Source organism: Colobus angolensis, unplaced genomic scaffold (assembly GCF_000951035.1).
Source record: "Colobus angolensis palliatus isolate OR3802 unplaced genomic scaffold, Cang.pa_1.0 Scaffold4, whole genome shotgun sequence".
Classification (NCBI taxonomy): Eukaryota; Metazoa; Chordata; class Mammalia; order Primates; family Cercopithecidae; genus Colobus; species Colobus angolensis.
In genome coordinates this window covers 4,852,881-4,869,897 of record NW_012117376.1, presented here as the reverse complement: position 1 = coordinate 4,869,897, position 17,017 = coordinate 4,852,881, and the positions used below count along the sequence as shown (strand labels likewise).

General features: G+C 51.7%; 1 protein-coding gene across 1 annotated transcript in view; it reads left to right on the top strand.

Moving 5' to 3' along the window:
* TFAP2E (transcription factor AP-2 epsilon (activating enhancer binding protein 2 epsilon)) overlaps positions 1–17,017 on the top strand; it is a 29,976-nt gene that overhangs the window by 8,913 nt on the left and 4,046 nt on the right. The window contains exons 4-8 of the mRNA XM_011955654.1: positions 7–49; positions 611–662; positions 14,044–14,266; positions 15,615–15,733; positions 16,304–16,445. Coding sequence (XP_011811044.1) covers positions 7–49; positions 611–662; positions 14,044–14,266; positions 15,615–15,733; positions 16,304–16,445 — 579 coding nt within the window. The remainder of the gene's footprint in view (positions 1–6; positions 50–610; positions 663–14,043; positions 14,267–15,614; positions 15,734–16,303; positions 16,446–17,017) is intronic.

Below are 17,017 nucleotides of genomic sequence, written 5' to 3'. Positions count from 1 at the left end.
GCTCGGCCTTCCGGGGCTGGCGGCGGCCCCCGGTCTGGAGGACCTGCAGGTGAGACCTGAGGGGTCCGGGATCGGTCGGGACTGGCCGCGGTGGTTTACTACCATGGCTGGAGGCAGAAGGTGACAAATGCAGGAATCCGACTTTTCTCCCAGCTCGCCACATCTCACTGGTGACTCCGAGGATGCGTCCCACCTCCTGGGTTAGACGTTGCCTGGCCATCTTTGCCTGGCCAGACGTTGTCTGGCACTGAGTCCGCCAGCAGTGCCTGGGTGGCAGCAACCCTCGGCAGGGACCGAATCACTGCTTTTCTCCCCGCTGGGCCGTTGAGCCACGTTTGGCATCCATGGGGTAGCCTGCACCTGGGGCGAAGAGAGACATAGTAGTTACCAGTCTAAGGTTCAAAATTTCCTTTTTGCACTGCACGGTGAGATGCCCAGGGCTCCAGCTCGGTGCCTAGACATGGCGATTCCTGGGCCAGCCCGTCGCCGCCCCAAGCGAAGGTGGTGCGGGTTGGGCGGAGTAAACAGGGACCTGGGGTGACAGGGGCTTGGGAAGCCATGGGCGCCTAGGGCTTTATGCACCCTCACCGCCACCCTCTGCTATTTGCAGGCGACGGATGAGCTGGGAATGAGCCTCCTAGACCAGTCCGTGATCAAGAAAGGTAAGGAATGGTGTGTATCTGTCAGGGCAGAGCCGGGCGAGATGGTGCAGGCCCTGGGTGCACAGATCCATTTTCTTCACCAGCCGTGCCTCCTATGTGTCGCCAGGCTGGGTGTCCACCAGGCAGCCTTCCCGGCCCAGCCAGCGGTTAGGCAGAGGTGCGGGCTTGGCGAGTTTGCCCAGCACCCTGCGGCCTGGGGTGGGCCTGAGCAGGTCAGCCTTCACTGGGCTGCAGCACTGGGAGCCTGGCCTCTCCCCCCCGAGGGGGAGGGCACACTTGTAGATCTGGAGTTGATTTGCAGAACAAGTTAAACCACTTCCCTGTTTCCCTAAAAGGTGGGAATGGAAGTGCTGTTCCCACAGAGCTGGGGAAATGATTTTCACTTTACAGAGCCTTAGCATTTCGGAGCCTGGCAGGCACTTTCTTCCCCTTCCTTCCCGGCAGGGCCTTGGAGGCCTCTGGGGGAATTTTCTTTCTGTGGGAGTCTCTTGCAGCATTTAGACTTAGGGGAGCTGGTGTGTGAATACTGTGTGTTAGGGTGTATGCACCTGAGTCAGGGCCTACCTGCTCCTGGGTGTCTGTGTCTATGTGAGTTCAGGGTCCTGTGCGTGTCTGAAATGTTCCCTTCATGGGTGTCCTAGTATTTCTTGGAGTGTGTGTCTGTTTCTGTGAATGTGTTTGTGAGGTGTGTCTCTGTATGCAGGTGTGCATTTGTCTGCATGTGGGGGTCTCAATGTGTACAGTATCTCTGTTGTGTCCTGCACTTTGGTATCTGAGGATTTCCAAGCATGCGAGGGCCCTCTCTGTGTATATACAGGAGTATTTGTGTGACTCCTGGCATTAGTAAAATCCAGGGACACCCACCTTTTCTGGCCTGAGGACCAAGTTCTGGCCATGCCAGGGGAAGGTGAGAGACAGACAAAAAGAGAGAGACAGCCAGAAAGGAGCAGAGACTCAGAGGGACCCAGGCATTGGGTAGCAGCCTCCTTACCTTTGGGGCAGGTGAGGGAAAGAATTCAGAGATGCACATGAGCCTGCGGTGCCCCAGGCAGGCACTGCTCCCACAGGATTTGGCTCGAGTTGTTTTTCAAATGAGTGAATTCAAGCCTGGGCTCTATTTGCCCTCCACTTGTTCTTAGGGGAGGCCAGGGTGGAAGTGGTGGTGGCAGGGCTGGGGTTGGACTTCCAGGAGCTGGGGCTGAGTTACCAGGAGCTGGGGGTTGGCTGGATGGCCTGGAGTGTGTAGGGGGGAAGATGAGGCAACAGGGCAGGAAGGTGGGGGGTGGTGGAATTGGAGCTGTGTCCTGTGTCTCTTGGAACTGGGGGCTTGGGAAAGACACTAGGAAGCGGGCTGCAGCGCTCCTCTGCTGGTGGGGCTTGGTTGGCTTACTGGACAGCGCCTTTCTTGACCCCTGAAGAAAGAGATCCGTCTGCAGTGGGCAAAAGCCTGCCTGGACTTCCTGGCCACCAGAAATATGAGCATGGTGGTGGTCCCCAGTTCCCTACTCATGCTTGGGCTCAAGAGACTGGGAGTCTAGGTTCACTGACTCCCTGAGAAAGGCTAAGACCCTGCATTTTAGAAAGGGGCTTGGGGATCTCTACCCTGCGCAAGGGTAGAAGGATCAGCTGGTGCTCTGAGCACTTTAACCCGGAACCCGGTCCAAAGCCGAAACAGGAGACTGGATGTGAGGCCTTCCCAGAGCTGGTTTCTCTCAAACAAGACTCCTAGATCCTGGGGGTGCGCCGAAATCCTCCAAAGCAGTGCAAAGAACACAAGGAGAGTCCGAACATCCCGGGTGCGGCGCGCTGGCTCGCTGGAGCGGGACCGGGCGGGGCCGCGCGGACTAGCGTGCCCAACCGCGGGACCCCAGCGCCAGCAGGACCCCATCGCCAGCGGGACCCCAGCGCCAGCGGGACCCCAGCGCCCGCGGGCGTGTGGCAGAGTGGAGCGAGTGGAGCGCCGGCGACCTGAGCGGAGACTGCGCCCTGGACGCCTCAGCCTAGACGTCGAGTTACAGCCCGCGGCGCTGCAGCAAAGGGGAAGGGGCAGCAGCCCGGCACAGCTGGATCCGGAGGTCGTGACCCAGGGGGAACCGTGGGCGGGCGACCTAGGGAAGGTGGCGAGGCCCGTGGGCTCCTTGCTCCCTGGAGCCGCCCCTGCCCACACACCCGCTCGGCGCCCCCGGCAGTTTTCACCTTGGCCCTCCGCGGTAACTGCGGGACTCGGAGTCGCCGCCAGCCCCGTGGGGAGTCAATTAGCGCCCTCCTTCGTCCTCTGCCCTTCCGACAGCACGCGGAACCCCTGTCCTGTCCCACAGACCTTCGGCGTCCGCCGAGTGCGGTACTGGAGCCTGCCCCGCCAGGGCCCTGGAATCAGAGAAAGTCGCTCTTTGGCCACCAGAAGCATCGGATCCCTGCACTCCCTCCAGCCTGGGCGGGAGGGGCGGCTGCGTCGCTGAAGGATGGGGTCCTTGGTGCTAAAGGGAGGCAGCTGCAGCCTCAGCCCCACCCCAGAAGCGGCCTTCACATCCCGGCAGTGGGGGTTCTCGGGCTTCGACTTGGCCAGTGCCGCCTGGAGCACGCAGGGCCCAGACCTGCGTTGCAAAAGCTTCGCTGACTGCAGGCGAGTGTCCGGGAGGGGCGGCCAGGCGAAGTCCCGGCTTCTTACCACACACTTCCCGGTCGCCCGCCAGTTGCACCCGCGATATTGGGCAGGAGATGGCAGGACTGAGGCCGACCCTAGGCGAATAAGGGAGCCCTCCATTTCCTGCCCACATTTGTCACCTCCAGTTTTGCAACTTATCCCAGAGACACAGAAAGCAAGCAGGACTGGTGGGAAGACGGAGCTTAACAAGAATATTTTCCAGCCGAGAAGGGCAGTGAGCAGGGGCTGTACGGGACGCGGAAAGAGCTCAGAGGAGGCGCGGTGAGTGCCCGAGGTTGGGTGAGTGCCTAGAGGAGAGATAGTTGAACGGGGCTCAGGAGGTGCTTAGTGGGTGTTTGTTGAATTAATGAGTGATGGGTTGTGAAGTCTGAGTGCACTGAAAGAGGGGGTGTGTAAAAAGGGCTACTTTCATGACACAGGACACTGCATGTGCAAATGCCCTCCCTGTGGAAAAGCCAGACAGGTTTAAAAGGTTACAAACAAATTAGCCGGGCAAGGTGGTGCACGCCTATAGTCCCAGCTACTCGGGAGGCTGAGCCAGGAGAATCGCTTGAACCCGGGAGGCGGAGATTGCAGTGAGCCAAGATCGTGCCACTGCACTCCAGCCTGGCGACAGAGCGAGATTCCGTCTCCAAAAAAAAAAAAAGTTACAAACCGTGTGTGGGTTTCAGGCTATACAATCAGAGCTGGAGGGGAGTGGTCAAGGATGAGAACTGAGATGGATCCCTCATTCCCTCTGCAGGAGAGTGGGTGGTTACCTACTTGAGGGTGGGGAATCCCTCTCCTCAGGCTCAGCTGTCCAATCTCAGGGGATCTCTAGGACAGGAGCTGATGTAAACAGTAGCCCTCTTCCCTGCTGTCTTTGGCCCTGGAGAAGGAGGAGGAAGCTGGGGAGGGTCTCCACTTCCCAGAGAATCTCTAAGCAGCCAGGACATGGGTGAGATGAGTGAGATACTGACCTCTGGGACAGAATTTGAGAGGGTGCCAAAAAACTCAGTAATCAAGATAAATAGGCCTGGGCGCCGCGGCTCACACCTGTAATCCCAGTACTTTCGGAGGCCAGATCACTTGAGGTCAAGAGTTCGAGACCAGCCTAGCCAACATGGTGAAACCCTGTCTCTACTAAAAATACAAAAATTAGCCCAGTGTGGTGGCGCTCACCTGTAATCCCAGCTACTCAGGAGGCTGAGGCAGGAGAATTGCTTGACTCAGGAGGCAGAGGTTGCAGTGAGCCGAGATCACGCCACTGCACTCCAGCCTGGGCAACAGAGTGAGACTATCTCAGAAAAAAAAAAAAAAAAAAAAGAGGCTGGGCAGCATGGTGGCTCACACCCTGTTGTAATCCCAGCACTTTGGGAGGCTGAGGCGGGTGGATCACCTGAGGTCTGGAGTTCAAGACCAGCCTGGCCAATGTGGTGAAACCCCGTCTCTACTAAAAATACAAAAATTAGCTGGGTAGGGTGGCAGGCACCTGTAATCCCAGCTACTCCAGAGGCTGAGGCAGGAGAATCGCTTGAACCCAAGGGGTGGAGGCTGCAGTGAGCCAAGATCACGCCATTGCACTCCAGCCTAGACAACAAGAGCAAAACTCTGTCTTAAAAAAATATTTATTTATTTATTTATTTATTTTTTGAGACACAGTTTTACTTTCTCGCCCAGGTTGGGGTGGAGCACCACGATCTCAGCTCACTGCAACCTCTGCCTCCCAGATTCTTGTACCTCAGCCTCCCAAATAGCTGGGATTACAAGTACCTGCCACCACGCCCAGCTAATTTTTTTATTTTTAGTAGAGGTGGGGTTTCATCATATTGGCCAGGCTGGTCTTGAACTCCTGACCTCAAGTGACCTGCTCGCTTCAGCCTCCCAAGGTGCTGGGATTACAGGCGTGAGCCACCACACTTGGCCTTTTTAAATGAAAATAGTGCAAAAATCCATGATAAACAAAATATCAAAGCTTTACAAAATCTGAACTTGCACTTCCACAACCCTTTCTCACTTGCCTCCCAGGCTACTTACTCTCTGCCCCAGAAAGCAACTTTAAAAATGTGCAGATAGAGGCTGGGCACGGTGGCTCAAGCCTGTAATCCCGGCACTTTGGGAGGCTGAGACAGGCGGGTCACGAGGTCAGGAGATCGAGACCATCCTGGCTAACACGGTGAAACCCCGTCTCTACTAAAAAATACAAAAAACTAGCCGGGCAAGGTGGCGGGCGCCTGTAGTCCCAGCTACTCGGGAGGCTGAGGCAGGAGAATAGCATAAACCCAGGAGGCGGAGCTTGCCGTGAGCGGAGATCGGGCCACTGCACTCCGGCCAAAAAAAAAAAAAAAATGTGCAGATAGAGTTTGGACTTTACCTGAAAACGGTGGGAGCTATGGACAATCTTGGAGCACGGGAGTGAAGGATAGAAATTATATTTAAAAGAAACCCTGGGCCGGGCCCAGTGGCTCACGCCTGTAATCCCAGCACTTTGGGAGGCCAAGGCAGGTGGATTACCTGAGGTCAGGAGTTTGAGACCAGCCTGACCAACATGGTGAAATTCCGTCTCTACTAAAAATACAAAAAAATTATCCAGGTATGGTGGTGCACACACACCTGTAGTCCCAGCTACTCAGGAGGCTGAGACAGGAAAATCGCTTGAACCCAGGAGGCGGAGGTTGCAGTGAGCCAAGATCGTGCCATTGCACTCCAGCCTGTGAGACAAGAGCAAAACTCCGTCTTAAAAAAAAAGAAAGAAACCCTCCGGCAGTTGATGAGAAGGAAACTTAGTCAGCAGGTCCCAGCAGGGGAGATGAGGAAACTCTAGGGAGGACATTTGCACATGCACATGTTGCGCCCCAGTGTAGGCTGGGGAGCAGGTCACTACCCCTCCCATCTACCTTCCTCTTGCTCCAACCCCTTCAAACTTTGGACCAGTGGTACCCTAAGTGTAGTGTAAGCAACCACATGCATCAGGACCCCCAGGAGATGCTTGTTAAAAATGCAAATTTCTTGGGCACCACCCCACATTAATTGCATGAGAACCCTGGAAGTATGGCCCTGGAACTTGCATTTTTTAACTGATTTATTGAGGTAAAATTTACATACCTAAAATTTACACATTGTAAGAATTTAATTTGATGATTTTCAGTAAATGTAGAGTTGTGTAACCATTACTACAATTCATTTTGAGGCATTTCTGTCATTCCCAGAAGTTCCCATTTGTAGCTAATCCCCATTCTCACCCCAAGCCTTAGGCCACTACTGATCTGCTTTCTGTCCGTAAATTTGCATATTCTGGACATGTTCTATAAATAGAATATATAAATATGCAGACTTTTGCATCAAGCTCCTTTTGCTTAGCATAATATTTTTGAGGCTCGCCCCAAACATTATACTAAGTAAAAGAAGCAGCAATAAAAAGAAACAAACTATTATCAGCAGCTTGTTTCTTTTTCTTGCTGCGTAGTATGCCATTGTATGGGTGTAACATATTTTGTTTATCTGTTGGTCAGTTGACGGGTACTTGGGCTGTTTCCACTTTTTAGCTATCTTGAATAATGTTGCTGTGAACATTCACATACATGCCTTAGTGTAGACATATATTTTTAGTGCTTTTGAGTAAATTCCTAGGAGTGGAATTGCTGGATTATATGGTCGGTTTAGGTTTAATTTTTAAGAAACTGTCAAGCTGTTTTCTAAAGTGCTGTATTATTTTGCATTCTCACCAGCAATGTGTGAGGGTTCCACTTCTCCACATCCTACACTCAGAATTGTCTTTTTTTTTTTTTTTTTTGAGATGGAGTTTCACTGCCCAGGCTGGAGTGCAATGATGCGATCTCAGCTCACCGCAACCTCCGCCTCCTGGGTTCAAGTGATTTTCCTGCCTCAGCCTCCCGAGTAGCTGGGATTACAGGCATATGCCACCACGCCCAGCTAATTTTGTATTTTTAGTAGAGAGGGGGTTTCTCCATGTTGGTCAGGCCGGTCCTGAACTCCTGACCTCAGGTGATCCACCCACCTTGGCCTTCCAAAATGCTGGGATTACAGGCATGAACCACTGCGCCTGGCCTTTTTTATTTATTGTTTTGAGACGGAGTGTCGCTCTGTCACCCAGGCTGGAGTGCAGTGGCACAATCTTGGCTCACTGCAACTTCTGCCTCATGGATTCAAGTGATTCTCCTGCCTCAGTCTCCCCAGCAGCTAGGATTACAGGCACGCACCACCACACCCGGCTAATTTTTGTGAACTCCTGACCTCATGATCCATCCACCTCGGTCTCCCAAAGTGCTGGGATTACAGGCATGAACCACTGTGCCTGGCCCCTGTCTTTTTTATTATAACCATCAAGTAGTATCTCAGTATAGTTTTAATTTGCATTTTCCTAATGACTAATAATGTTAAGAACTTTTTCATGTACTTATTAACCGTTCATCTCTCATTTTTAGTGAAATGTCTATTTACATATTTGGACCATTTTCTATTTAGGTTGCTATCTTATTGTTGAGTTATAAGAGTTCTTTATATATTCTGAATATAGTCCTTTATCAGATAGATGATTTGAAAATATTTTCTTTCAGTTTGTGGCTTATCTTTTTCTTCTCTATTTTTAAAATTTTAATTTTTTTTTTTACATATTTAAAAATTATCTTTTTTTTTTTTTTTCATAGAAACAGGGTCCTGCTACGTTGCCCAGGCTGGTCTCAAAGTCCTGGCTCAAGTGATCTTCCTGCCTTGGCCTCTCTAAGTGCTGGGGTTACAGGTGTGAGCAACTGCTCATAGCCTCTTTTTTATTTTTTTAATTAAAAATTTTTTTAGAGATAGGTCTCACTATGTTGTCCAAGTTGGAGTTTGGTGGCTATTTACAGGTAAGATCATAGCACACTGTAACCTCGAACTCCTGAACACAAGTGGTCCCCCTGCCTGAGCCTCTCAAGTAACTGAGACTACATCTTCATGCTACCACACCATGCTATTTTTTTTTTTTTTTTTTTTTTGAGTCGGAGTCTCGCTTTGTCGCCCAGGCTAGAGTGCAGTGGCCCTGTCTCAGCTCACTGCAACCTCCACCTCCCGGGTTCAAGCGATTCTCCTGCCTCAGCCTCCTGAGTAGCTGGGACTACAGGCGCCCGCCACCTCGCCCGGCTAGTTTTTTGTATTTTTAAGTAGAGACGGGGTTTCACTGTGTTAGCCAGGATGGTCTCGATCTCCTGACCTCATGATCTGCCCGTCTCAGCCTCCCAAAGTGCTGGGATTACAGGCTTGAGCCACCGCACCCGGCGCTATTTTCTTAATACTATCTTTTGAGGTGCAAAAGTTTTAGACTTTGATGAAGTCCAATTTATCATCATTTTCCTTCCTTCCTTCTTTTTCCTTCCTTCCTTCCTTCCTTCCTTTCTTCCTTCCTTCCTTCCTCCCTTCCTTCCTTCCTTCCTTCCTCTATTTCTCTCTTTCTCTCTTTCTTTCCCACTCTCGCTCTGTCGCCCAGGCTGGAGTGCAGTGGCGCTGTCTTGGCTCACTGCAACCTCCACCTCCCAGGTTCAAGGGATTCTCCTGCCTCAGCCTCCAGAGTAGCTGGGATTGCAGGTGAGCGCCACCATGCTGGGCTAATTTTTGTGTTTTTAGTAGAAACAGGTTTCACCATGTTGGCCAAGCTGCTCTCAAAACTCCCAACCTCAGGTGATCTGCCCGCCTCGGCCTCCCAAAGTGCTGGAATTCCAGGAGTCAGACACCATGCCCGGCCTATCATTTTCTTTTATGGGCCTTGCTTTTGGTGTTGTATCTAGGAACTCTTTGCCCAACCTGAGGTCGTGAAGATTTTTCTCCTAAGTTTTCTGTTGTTGTTGTTGTTTGTATTTTTAGTAGAGATGGGGTTTTGCCATGTTAGCCAGACTGGTCTCGAACTCCTGACCTCAAATGATCTGCCCGCCTTGTCTCCCAAAGTGCTGGGATTACAAGTGTGAGCCATGACACCTGGTCTCCTATGTTTTCTTCTAGAAAAAAACTTGCAATTTTAACAAGCCTTCTGGGAGAGTCTGTTGCACATTTCTCTAGGTTCTGAAGTCAGACTATATCTACCACCTGTGGACAGAATGCCTTGTCTGACAGGTTGAATAACTGGGAGCTCTTGTGTCTGCAGGAGTGTGTGTGTGTGTCTGTGTGTGTGTTAATGGCTTCTGCATATGTGACCAGCAGGACAACATTAGATCACTTCAGCTTCAGGAGTCACCACAGGGAATCCTGTCCTGTGTGTGTCGGAGACAAACTTTAGTGTCTCCGCTTTGCCTTCTGTGCTAGTTTAATTCCTGCCTCCATCACTGCCCCTTCCCTGACCCATCTGCTTCCCTAACCGTGGGTTCCATTCCTCTTGCCACTTAAAAGGGAAGAGGCTCTGAGGAAAAAAGGGACAGGTAGGGGAAGCAGCAAGGTCTGTCACTCATATACACAAACACATGAGCAATGTCATGTCTGCCCTTATATCTAGCAGCACCTATGTTTGCATAAATCTGGCATCAACAGGAGAAAGCACTTGCAAATATCCATATGCACGCTACCACATCCCTCCACACTCCAGCTCATCCTCATTGCTGTATTTATCACAAGGGCATACAGTTTTTGTATAGTCACCCTTTTTTATTTTTATCTTTTTGAGATGGAGTTTCGCTCTGTCATCCAGGCTGGAGTGCAGTGGCACAATCATAGCTCACTTCTGCCTCAAACCGGGCTCAATCATTCTGTGGCCTCAGCCTCCCGAGCAGCTGGGACTATGGGCACATGCCACCCTGCCTGGCTAACTTAAAAAATAATTTTTTTGTAGAGATGAGGTCTCACTATGTTGCCTAGGCTTGTCTTGAACTTCTGGGCTCAAGTGATCCTCCTGCCTCAGTTTCCCAAAGTGTTGGGATTACAGGTGTGAGTGACCATGCTCAGCCAGCCAAGGCCCTAGGTTTTAATAGAAGTTGGATGGAGAAGGCTGCTCATCCTGTTTCTCCGACCCCTACTTCTGGTGAGGGGTGATGGGAGGGAAGACAGTTAACTTTGCCCTTCTTTTTATTTTTAATTTATCAATTTGTAAGTTTTTGGTTTTGTTTTTGTTTTTGAGACAGGGTCTCACTGTGTCACCCAGGCTGGTGTGATCGGCTCACTGCAACCTCTGCCTCTTGGGCTCAAGCAATCCTCCTACCTCAGCCTCTACAGTAGTTGCGACTGCAGGTGTGTGCAACCATGCCTGGCTAATTTTTGTATTTTTTGTAGAGACAAGGTCTTACTGTATTGCCCAGGCTGGTCTCGAACTCCTGGGCTCAAGCAAACCTCACCCTCCCAAAGTGCTGGGATTACAGGTGTGAGCCACTGTGCCTGGCCCAATTTGTAGTTTTATTTGTTTAAAGTCAAGCTCGAGGTATAATTTTTTAATACATGCAGTATAGTTCAGTTTGGGTTCCCAGGGCCCTTGCATCATTAGTTTATTTCATATTCACTTATGGCCACCTGTGCCAAGACCCTGCCCTCGACACACTCATACTTGGTAGAGAAGACAGCCATGGAAACAGACCAGGAAGGTTCAGTGCGGTAAGGCCAGGGATGGGGGTGAGAGGCAGCTGGGGGGCAGGAGAGGGAAGCTCTGCACAGGGGATGATGCCTAAACTCAGTAGAGTGGAGAAGGACCCCTGAGAACCAAAGAAGCACTGTGGGGCTCAAAGATCTCACAGCCTGGGAGTCACCACATCCCAGGAGGCACTTCACACTTGTTCCATTTGGCCTGTGCTGGGTTTTTAAATCTTTGAATCATTGCCAATGCTTAAAAATCCAGAGAGTTCACTAAAAATCCAGAATCCTAGTTTCACAAACCAGCAAAACAAAACAAAAACACAAACAAACCAGGAGCTCTGTGTTCTACTTGGCAGGACTTCGCATAAGGTGCCCCTCCAGCCTGCCAACCTCCCCCACAGCCCACTTACTATGTTACCTGTTGAGCCCCTCCTCCCTTGAAGCCTGGAGCTGTGCTGTCCACCGAGGTGGCCACTAGCTGCGTGTAGCTCTTGAGCACTCAAAATGTGACTAGTCTGAATTCAGATACGCTTAAGCATAAAATGTCCATTGAATTTTGAAAACTAATTTCAAACAATGTAAAATATCTCACTAATAATTTTAAAAATATTGATTACATGTTGAAATGATTCTATTTTTTATGTATTGGGATAAACAAAATATACTAAAATGTTACATATTATTTACTATTATATTGATTAAAATTAACCTCACAAGTTTCTTTTTACTGTTTAAAAATGTGGGCCAGGCCTGGTGGCTCACCCCTTTAATTCCAGCACTTTAGGAGGCCAAGGCAGGCGGGCAGATAGCTTGAGTCTAGGAGTTCAAGACCAATCTGGGCAACATGGTGAAACCCCATCTCTATGAAACCCACAAAAGTTACCCAGGCATGGTGGCACGCACCTGTAGTCCCAGCAACTTGGAAGGTTAAGGTGGGAGGATCGCTTGAGCCTGGGAGGTGGTGGTTGCAGTGAACTGTGATTGTACCACTGTACCCCAGCCTAGGCAACAGAGCAAGACGTTGTCTCAAAAAAAAAAAAAGGTGGACACTAGGAAATGTAAATGTATACATGTGGTCACATTATATTTCCCTTGGTCACTTGGGTCTAGAGCCCAACGGACAAATGGGGACTCAGCAAGAGGGGCAGGCAGAGCCAGAACACAAGGGAGGGTGAAGGAGGCCATTATAACGTGATGGTTAAAGCTGTGAACTTTGGAGTCAGTGCTGAGAGTTCAAGGTTCATTTCTGGTCCTTACTTGCTGTCCCACTTTAACGTCTTTGAACTTTCAGCACGTGGCCCTCATTGACAGGTGACATTTTGTCCAGCTCTAGAGCTGGGATTTGAGTCTCAGGGAACTGACTGGGCTCTAATGAGTTTTAGGATGGGTTTTCAGCTGCAGATGCATCCAGATGGAAAGATCCCTCTGGACTGGAGCAGGGAGACCAGAGCAAGGTCTGTGGAGAAATTCACATGGGAAGTGAACCTGTGTCTGTGTGCATGCAGAGCAGTGGCAGGGGTGGGAGAAAAAAAAAAAGAAAGCTGTAGGATCTAGTGATGGACGGGATGTGGTGATGGATGGGATGATGTGGTTGGGGAGAGCGTTGCAGAGGGTATCACAGAGGTTTCTGGCTGGGCTGCTGGGTGGGGGTGGGGAGGTTTATCCAGAGAGGGAGAGACGAGACGTTCTGCCAGGCTTGGGATCAGGCTAGCCTTTCCTACTTTTGTATTCCTCAGGCCTGGCACCATTCTTGGCTTGCAAGTGCTCAGCCAATATTGCAAGGCTAAGAGCACCGCCTTTGAGACTGCAGTCTTGGGTTTGCTATTGGTTCTCCGTCTACCAGCTGTGTGATCTCAGGCATATTACTTCACCTCTCTGGACATCAGTCTCCTCATCTGTAAAATGGGAATAGTGATAAGTGTAGCCCTTTGTGGGTTGTTCAAGGACTGAGTGGGTTTATCTATGGGACCTCACAGCAGTGAGTGCTCAGTAGCTGTTAGTCCCAGATTCCACACTCGAGCCTCACTCCTGATGCACAGACGAGGTCTTGTCTACCAAGGCTCTCACCTCCTTAAAGGAAGAGAGGGCCAAAGGATTCCGCTAAAGAAGCAAGTGCTTCAGTATTCTCCCTTCCCCCAAGGCTAAGCAGGAGGATGGAGGTTAGACTGCAGGAAGAACTTCCTTTCTCTTATAGCCAAGAATGTCTAAGTGAATTTTAGAAAATCAACTTCTGGCCAGGCGTGGTGGCTCATGCCTGTAATCCCAGCACTTTGGGAGGCCAAGATAGGTGGATCACGAGGTCAGGAGTTTGAGACCAGCATGGCCAATATGGTGAAACCCCATCACTACTAAAAATACAGAAATTAGCCAGGCATGGTGACGGGCACCTATAGTCCCAGCTACTCAGGAGGCTGAGGCAGAAGAATCGTTTGAACCTGGGAGGCGGAGGTTGCAGCAGCGAGCTGAGATTACACCACTGCACTCCAGCCTGGTGACAGCTAGACTCCATCTCAAAAAAAAAAAAAAAAAGAAAAGAAAAAAAAAAGAAAAAATTAACTTCTCAAATTCCCTTCTCTGGTCTTCAGACAATTAGCCGATAATTAGGGAGTGTTTGGGGAGGGGGTATAGCCTATCTCCTGGTCTCCTTTAGCATTCGCAGAGTGACTTGGCAGGAAGAGAGGGCCAGGGCTGAAGGCATTCATAGCACGATAACCTCCCTGTCCCAGGGATGTGGAGCCCACAGTCTCCAGGCCCCTCATTGATGTAGGGGTGGGGTGGGAGGGTGGGGAAGAAAGACGTGGGAATCACAGGTGGGAAGAGGGGATCTGGGGACTCCCTGTGATTGCCCAGCCCTAGGGCCCTAGGGGTCCTGCCTCCAGCTCACACTCATATCCTTACATCCAAGTCCCTCTCTGATGGCATGCGCTAAAACACCAAGATTCTGCTGGAGCTGTTTGAGTTTAAGATAGGACCAGCCTGGTTCAGTGAGGGGGACACAGATTCAAGAGCCAGACAGCTCGGAGTTCAGTCTCCAAGCTCACATCCATCAGTTGAGGGAACTTGGGCGAGTCACTTTCATCTCACCGTGCCTCAATTTCTCCCTTCATAAAGCAAGGATACCAGACCCTCCCTCAAGTGGGGCTGTGTGCGGTGGTCTCTGGCTCAGCGTTTCCCTCTCCCTGCTCTTCTCCACAGTGCCCATCCCTTCCAAAGCTAGCAGCCTCTCAGCCCTCTCCTTGGCCAAAGACAGCCTGGTGGGTGGCATCACGAATCCTGGTGAGGTCTTCTGCTCTGTGCCCGGCCGGCTTTCACTGCTCAGCTCAACATCCAAGTACAAGGTGACGGTGGGGGAGGTGCAGCGGCGACTCTCGCCTCCTGAGTGTCTCAACGCCTCCCTCCTGGGGGCTGTCCTCCGCAGGTAGGAAGGCCAGCCCACGATTCCCCACCTGGCTGGATCTCTGGCCTCTTCAGGCCTTCTCAGGCCATCAGAGAGGAGGCCAGTCTCACCTAGCCCCCCTGCCTCAGTCTCCCTGGGAGGGGAGGCCCTGGGGATTGTGGATGCTGTGGGGGCCAGCCCAGGTCCCTGGTGGCCACCACGTGTCTGTGGGTCTGGGGTGGGGAAGTGGGCAGAGAAAGAAGCCTGGGCACAGAGAAAGGATGGAGAACTCATCCACACTGGTCAGGACGAGACTGGGTCTGGGAAGGAGAGAGGGCCTTCCTCAACCCCCTTCCAGGAAATGAACCCCAGGACCCAAGGCCCATTCTGCGTGGCAGCATAGGCCCTGTGTGTTTTGGGGTGTGGAGCATGATAGTCCATGGTTGGTCTTCCTAGACCTGTGTCTCTTTCTCTCTGTGCATGTCCTTGTGCCTGGGAAGGGTATTTCTGCTTCAGGGCCGTGAGCTTGGATGAGTCTGAGGATGGTGCGGACGTGTGTGTGTGTGCATGTGTCTATAGTAGCGGATGGCCAGGAGCATGTGTTTCCATGAGTATGAGCATCCTGTGTTTCTTCTAGTGGGATGTGTGGCCTAGAGTGTGTCCTGCTGTGCGTGTGTGTGTGTGTGTGTGTGTGTGTGATTGCCTGTGCATCTGGAGCTAGTCACATGGATGTTTGGCCATCTGGTGTGTGGGAGTGGCATTTGTGCAGACATAGGGGATATCTCCTTACTCGTAGCATCTTGGAGGATCTCTGTGAGTCCCTGAGTGTCTGTACATGTGTTCCTGGGACCCTGACTTGGTGTGATCTTGTGTCTCTGTGTCCCTAGGTGTCTGAGTCTGTGTCTCTGCATATGTCTGTCTCTATTGCTTCTACGTGTCTCTATTCTTTCACGTGTGTGTGTGTGTGTGTGTGAGTCCCCAGGTGGCTGTGTGTGTACCTGTGTCTCCCCATGTGTCTCTCTTTCTGTATGTCACTGCGTGTCTCTACATATAGGTCTGTGTATCCCCGGGTAGCTGTGTGTGGCCATCTGGTGTGCTAAGGACCCCAGGATGCCGCACCCTGGCTGCCCCTGCTGTTGAGAGGACTAGAGTGAACTGAGGGGCTCCTGGAGCTGGGTGCTGGCCCCCTGCCTCTGTCTTGGCTGCAAAACCATGGAGATTAGGAAGAGGTTGCGCCCTTGCTGAAAGAGACCCCAGAGCGTCCCCAGGACCAGACCCAAACCTCAACAAGGGCTGGTGGAGGCAACAAGGCCCTTTGGCGGTCACTTGGCCTCCATGCGTTTCTCTTGTCTTCATAGTTGTATGTCTGTCTCTCTCTGTGCATGTCAAGGGCCAAGTCCAAAAATGGGGGCCGGTGTTTGCGGGAACGGTTAGAGAAGATTGGACTCAACCTGCCAGCTGGCCGTCGCAAGGCTGCCAATGTGACGCTGCTGACTTCGCTAGTGGAAGGTGAGTGACACCTGAAGGTGGGCATGGGAGTGGCTGCGAGGGCCAGTGAGTTGTCTGGTGTGACTGTCTCTAATGCAGGAGGGTGTTGAGTGGTGTGTGTATCCGTGTAAGTGTTGCAGTATCTGTGTGCATGCTCTCTGTCATGTGGAAGGCTTGTTTGTGATTTCTGGGTGTAGTCTTTGTACATGTGTGCATGCATGTGCAATGGAGATCTTGCAGTGTGTGTGTATGTGTGCGTGGGTGTGGATGTGTGGGTGTGAGTGTGTCAGTGGGGAGTAGCCAGTGTTTGGATGTGGTAAAGTGATGAAGGGGGTCACAGCCCCTGGAGGTTGGTGCCTCTGGAATACATGGTGGGCCCAGATCCCATCTCTGAGCTCAGAGCCCAACCCTAATGGCCCCAAGGGAGGGCAATGGAATCAGGGCTGGAGCTGGGCTAGGAAGGAAAGTCAGAGGGGGCATCTACAGAGGCAGGATGGAGCAGGATCCCCCTGGCCAGGGGGTCAGAGGTTCAAAGCTGTGTTCCAGGCGCAGAGGTACACCTGGCAGTAGTGACAGCTCTCCTCCCCCCAGGAGAGGCCGTGCACCTGGCCCGAGACTTCGGTTACGTCTGTGAGACGGAGTTCCCAGCCAAGGCAGCGGCCGAGTACCTGTGCCGACAGCATGCTGACCCGGAGGAGCTGCATAGCCGCAAGAGCATGCTGCTGGCCGCCAAGTGAGTGAGGGCACCACGCACAGGCACACGTGGCTGCCATGCACGGACACACATGTATGGGCACAATGGACACCACTGTGTACACGGGCAGTGGGCACACACACATATGTGCACGCCACTGTGTACATGAGCAGTGAGCACACACATATATGCGCGCCACTCTGTACATGAGCACTGAGCACACACACGTACATGCGCGCCACTCTGTACATGAGCACTGAGCACACACACGTACATGCGTGCCACTCTGTACATGAGCACTGAGCACACACACGTACCTGTGCGCCACTCTGTACATGAGCACTGAGCACACACACGTACCTGTGCGCCGCTGTGTACATGAGCAGTGAGCACACACACGTACCTGTGCGCTGCTGTGTACATGAGCAGTGAGCACACACACGTACCTGCGTGCTGCTGTGTACATGAGCAGTGAGCACACACACGTACGTGCAGCCCATGTGGCACCACACATGGGCACCTAGGCTCCCTGCTTAGGCTATCCTGGGCACATGTGTGCATGCCACATGGGCACACTTGGGCGCCACATATAGGTATATTTGTGCATCATG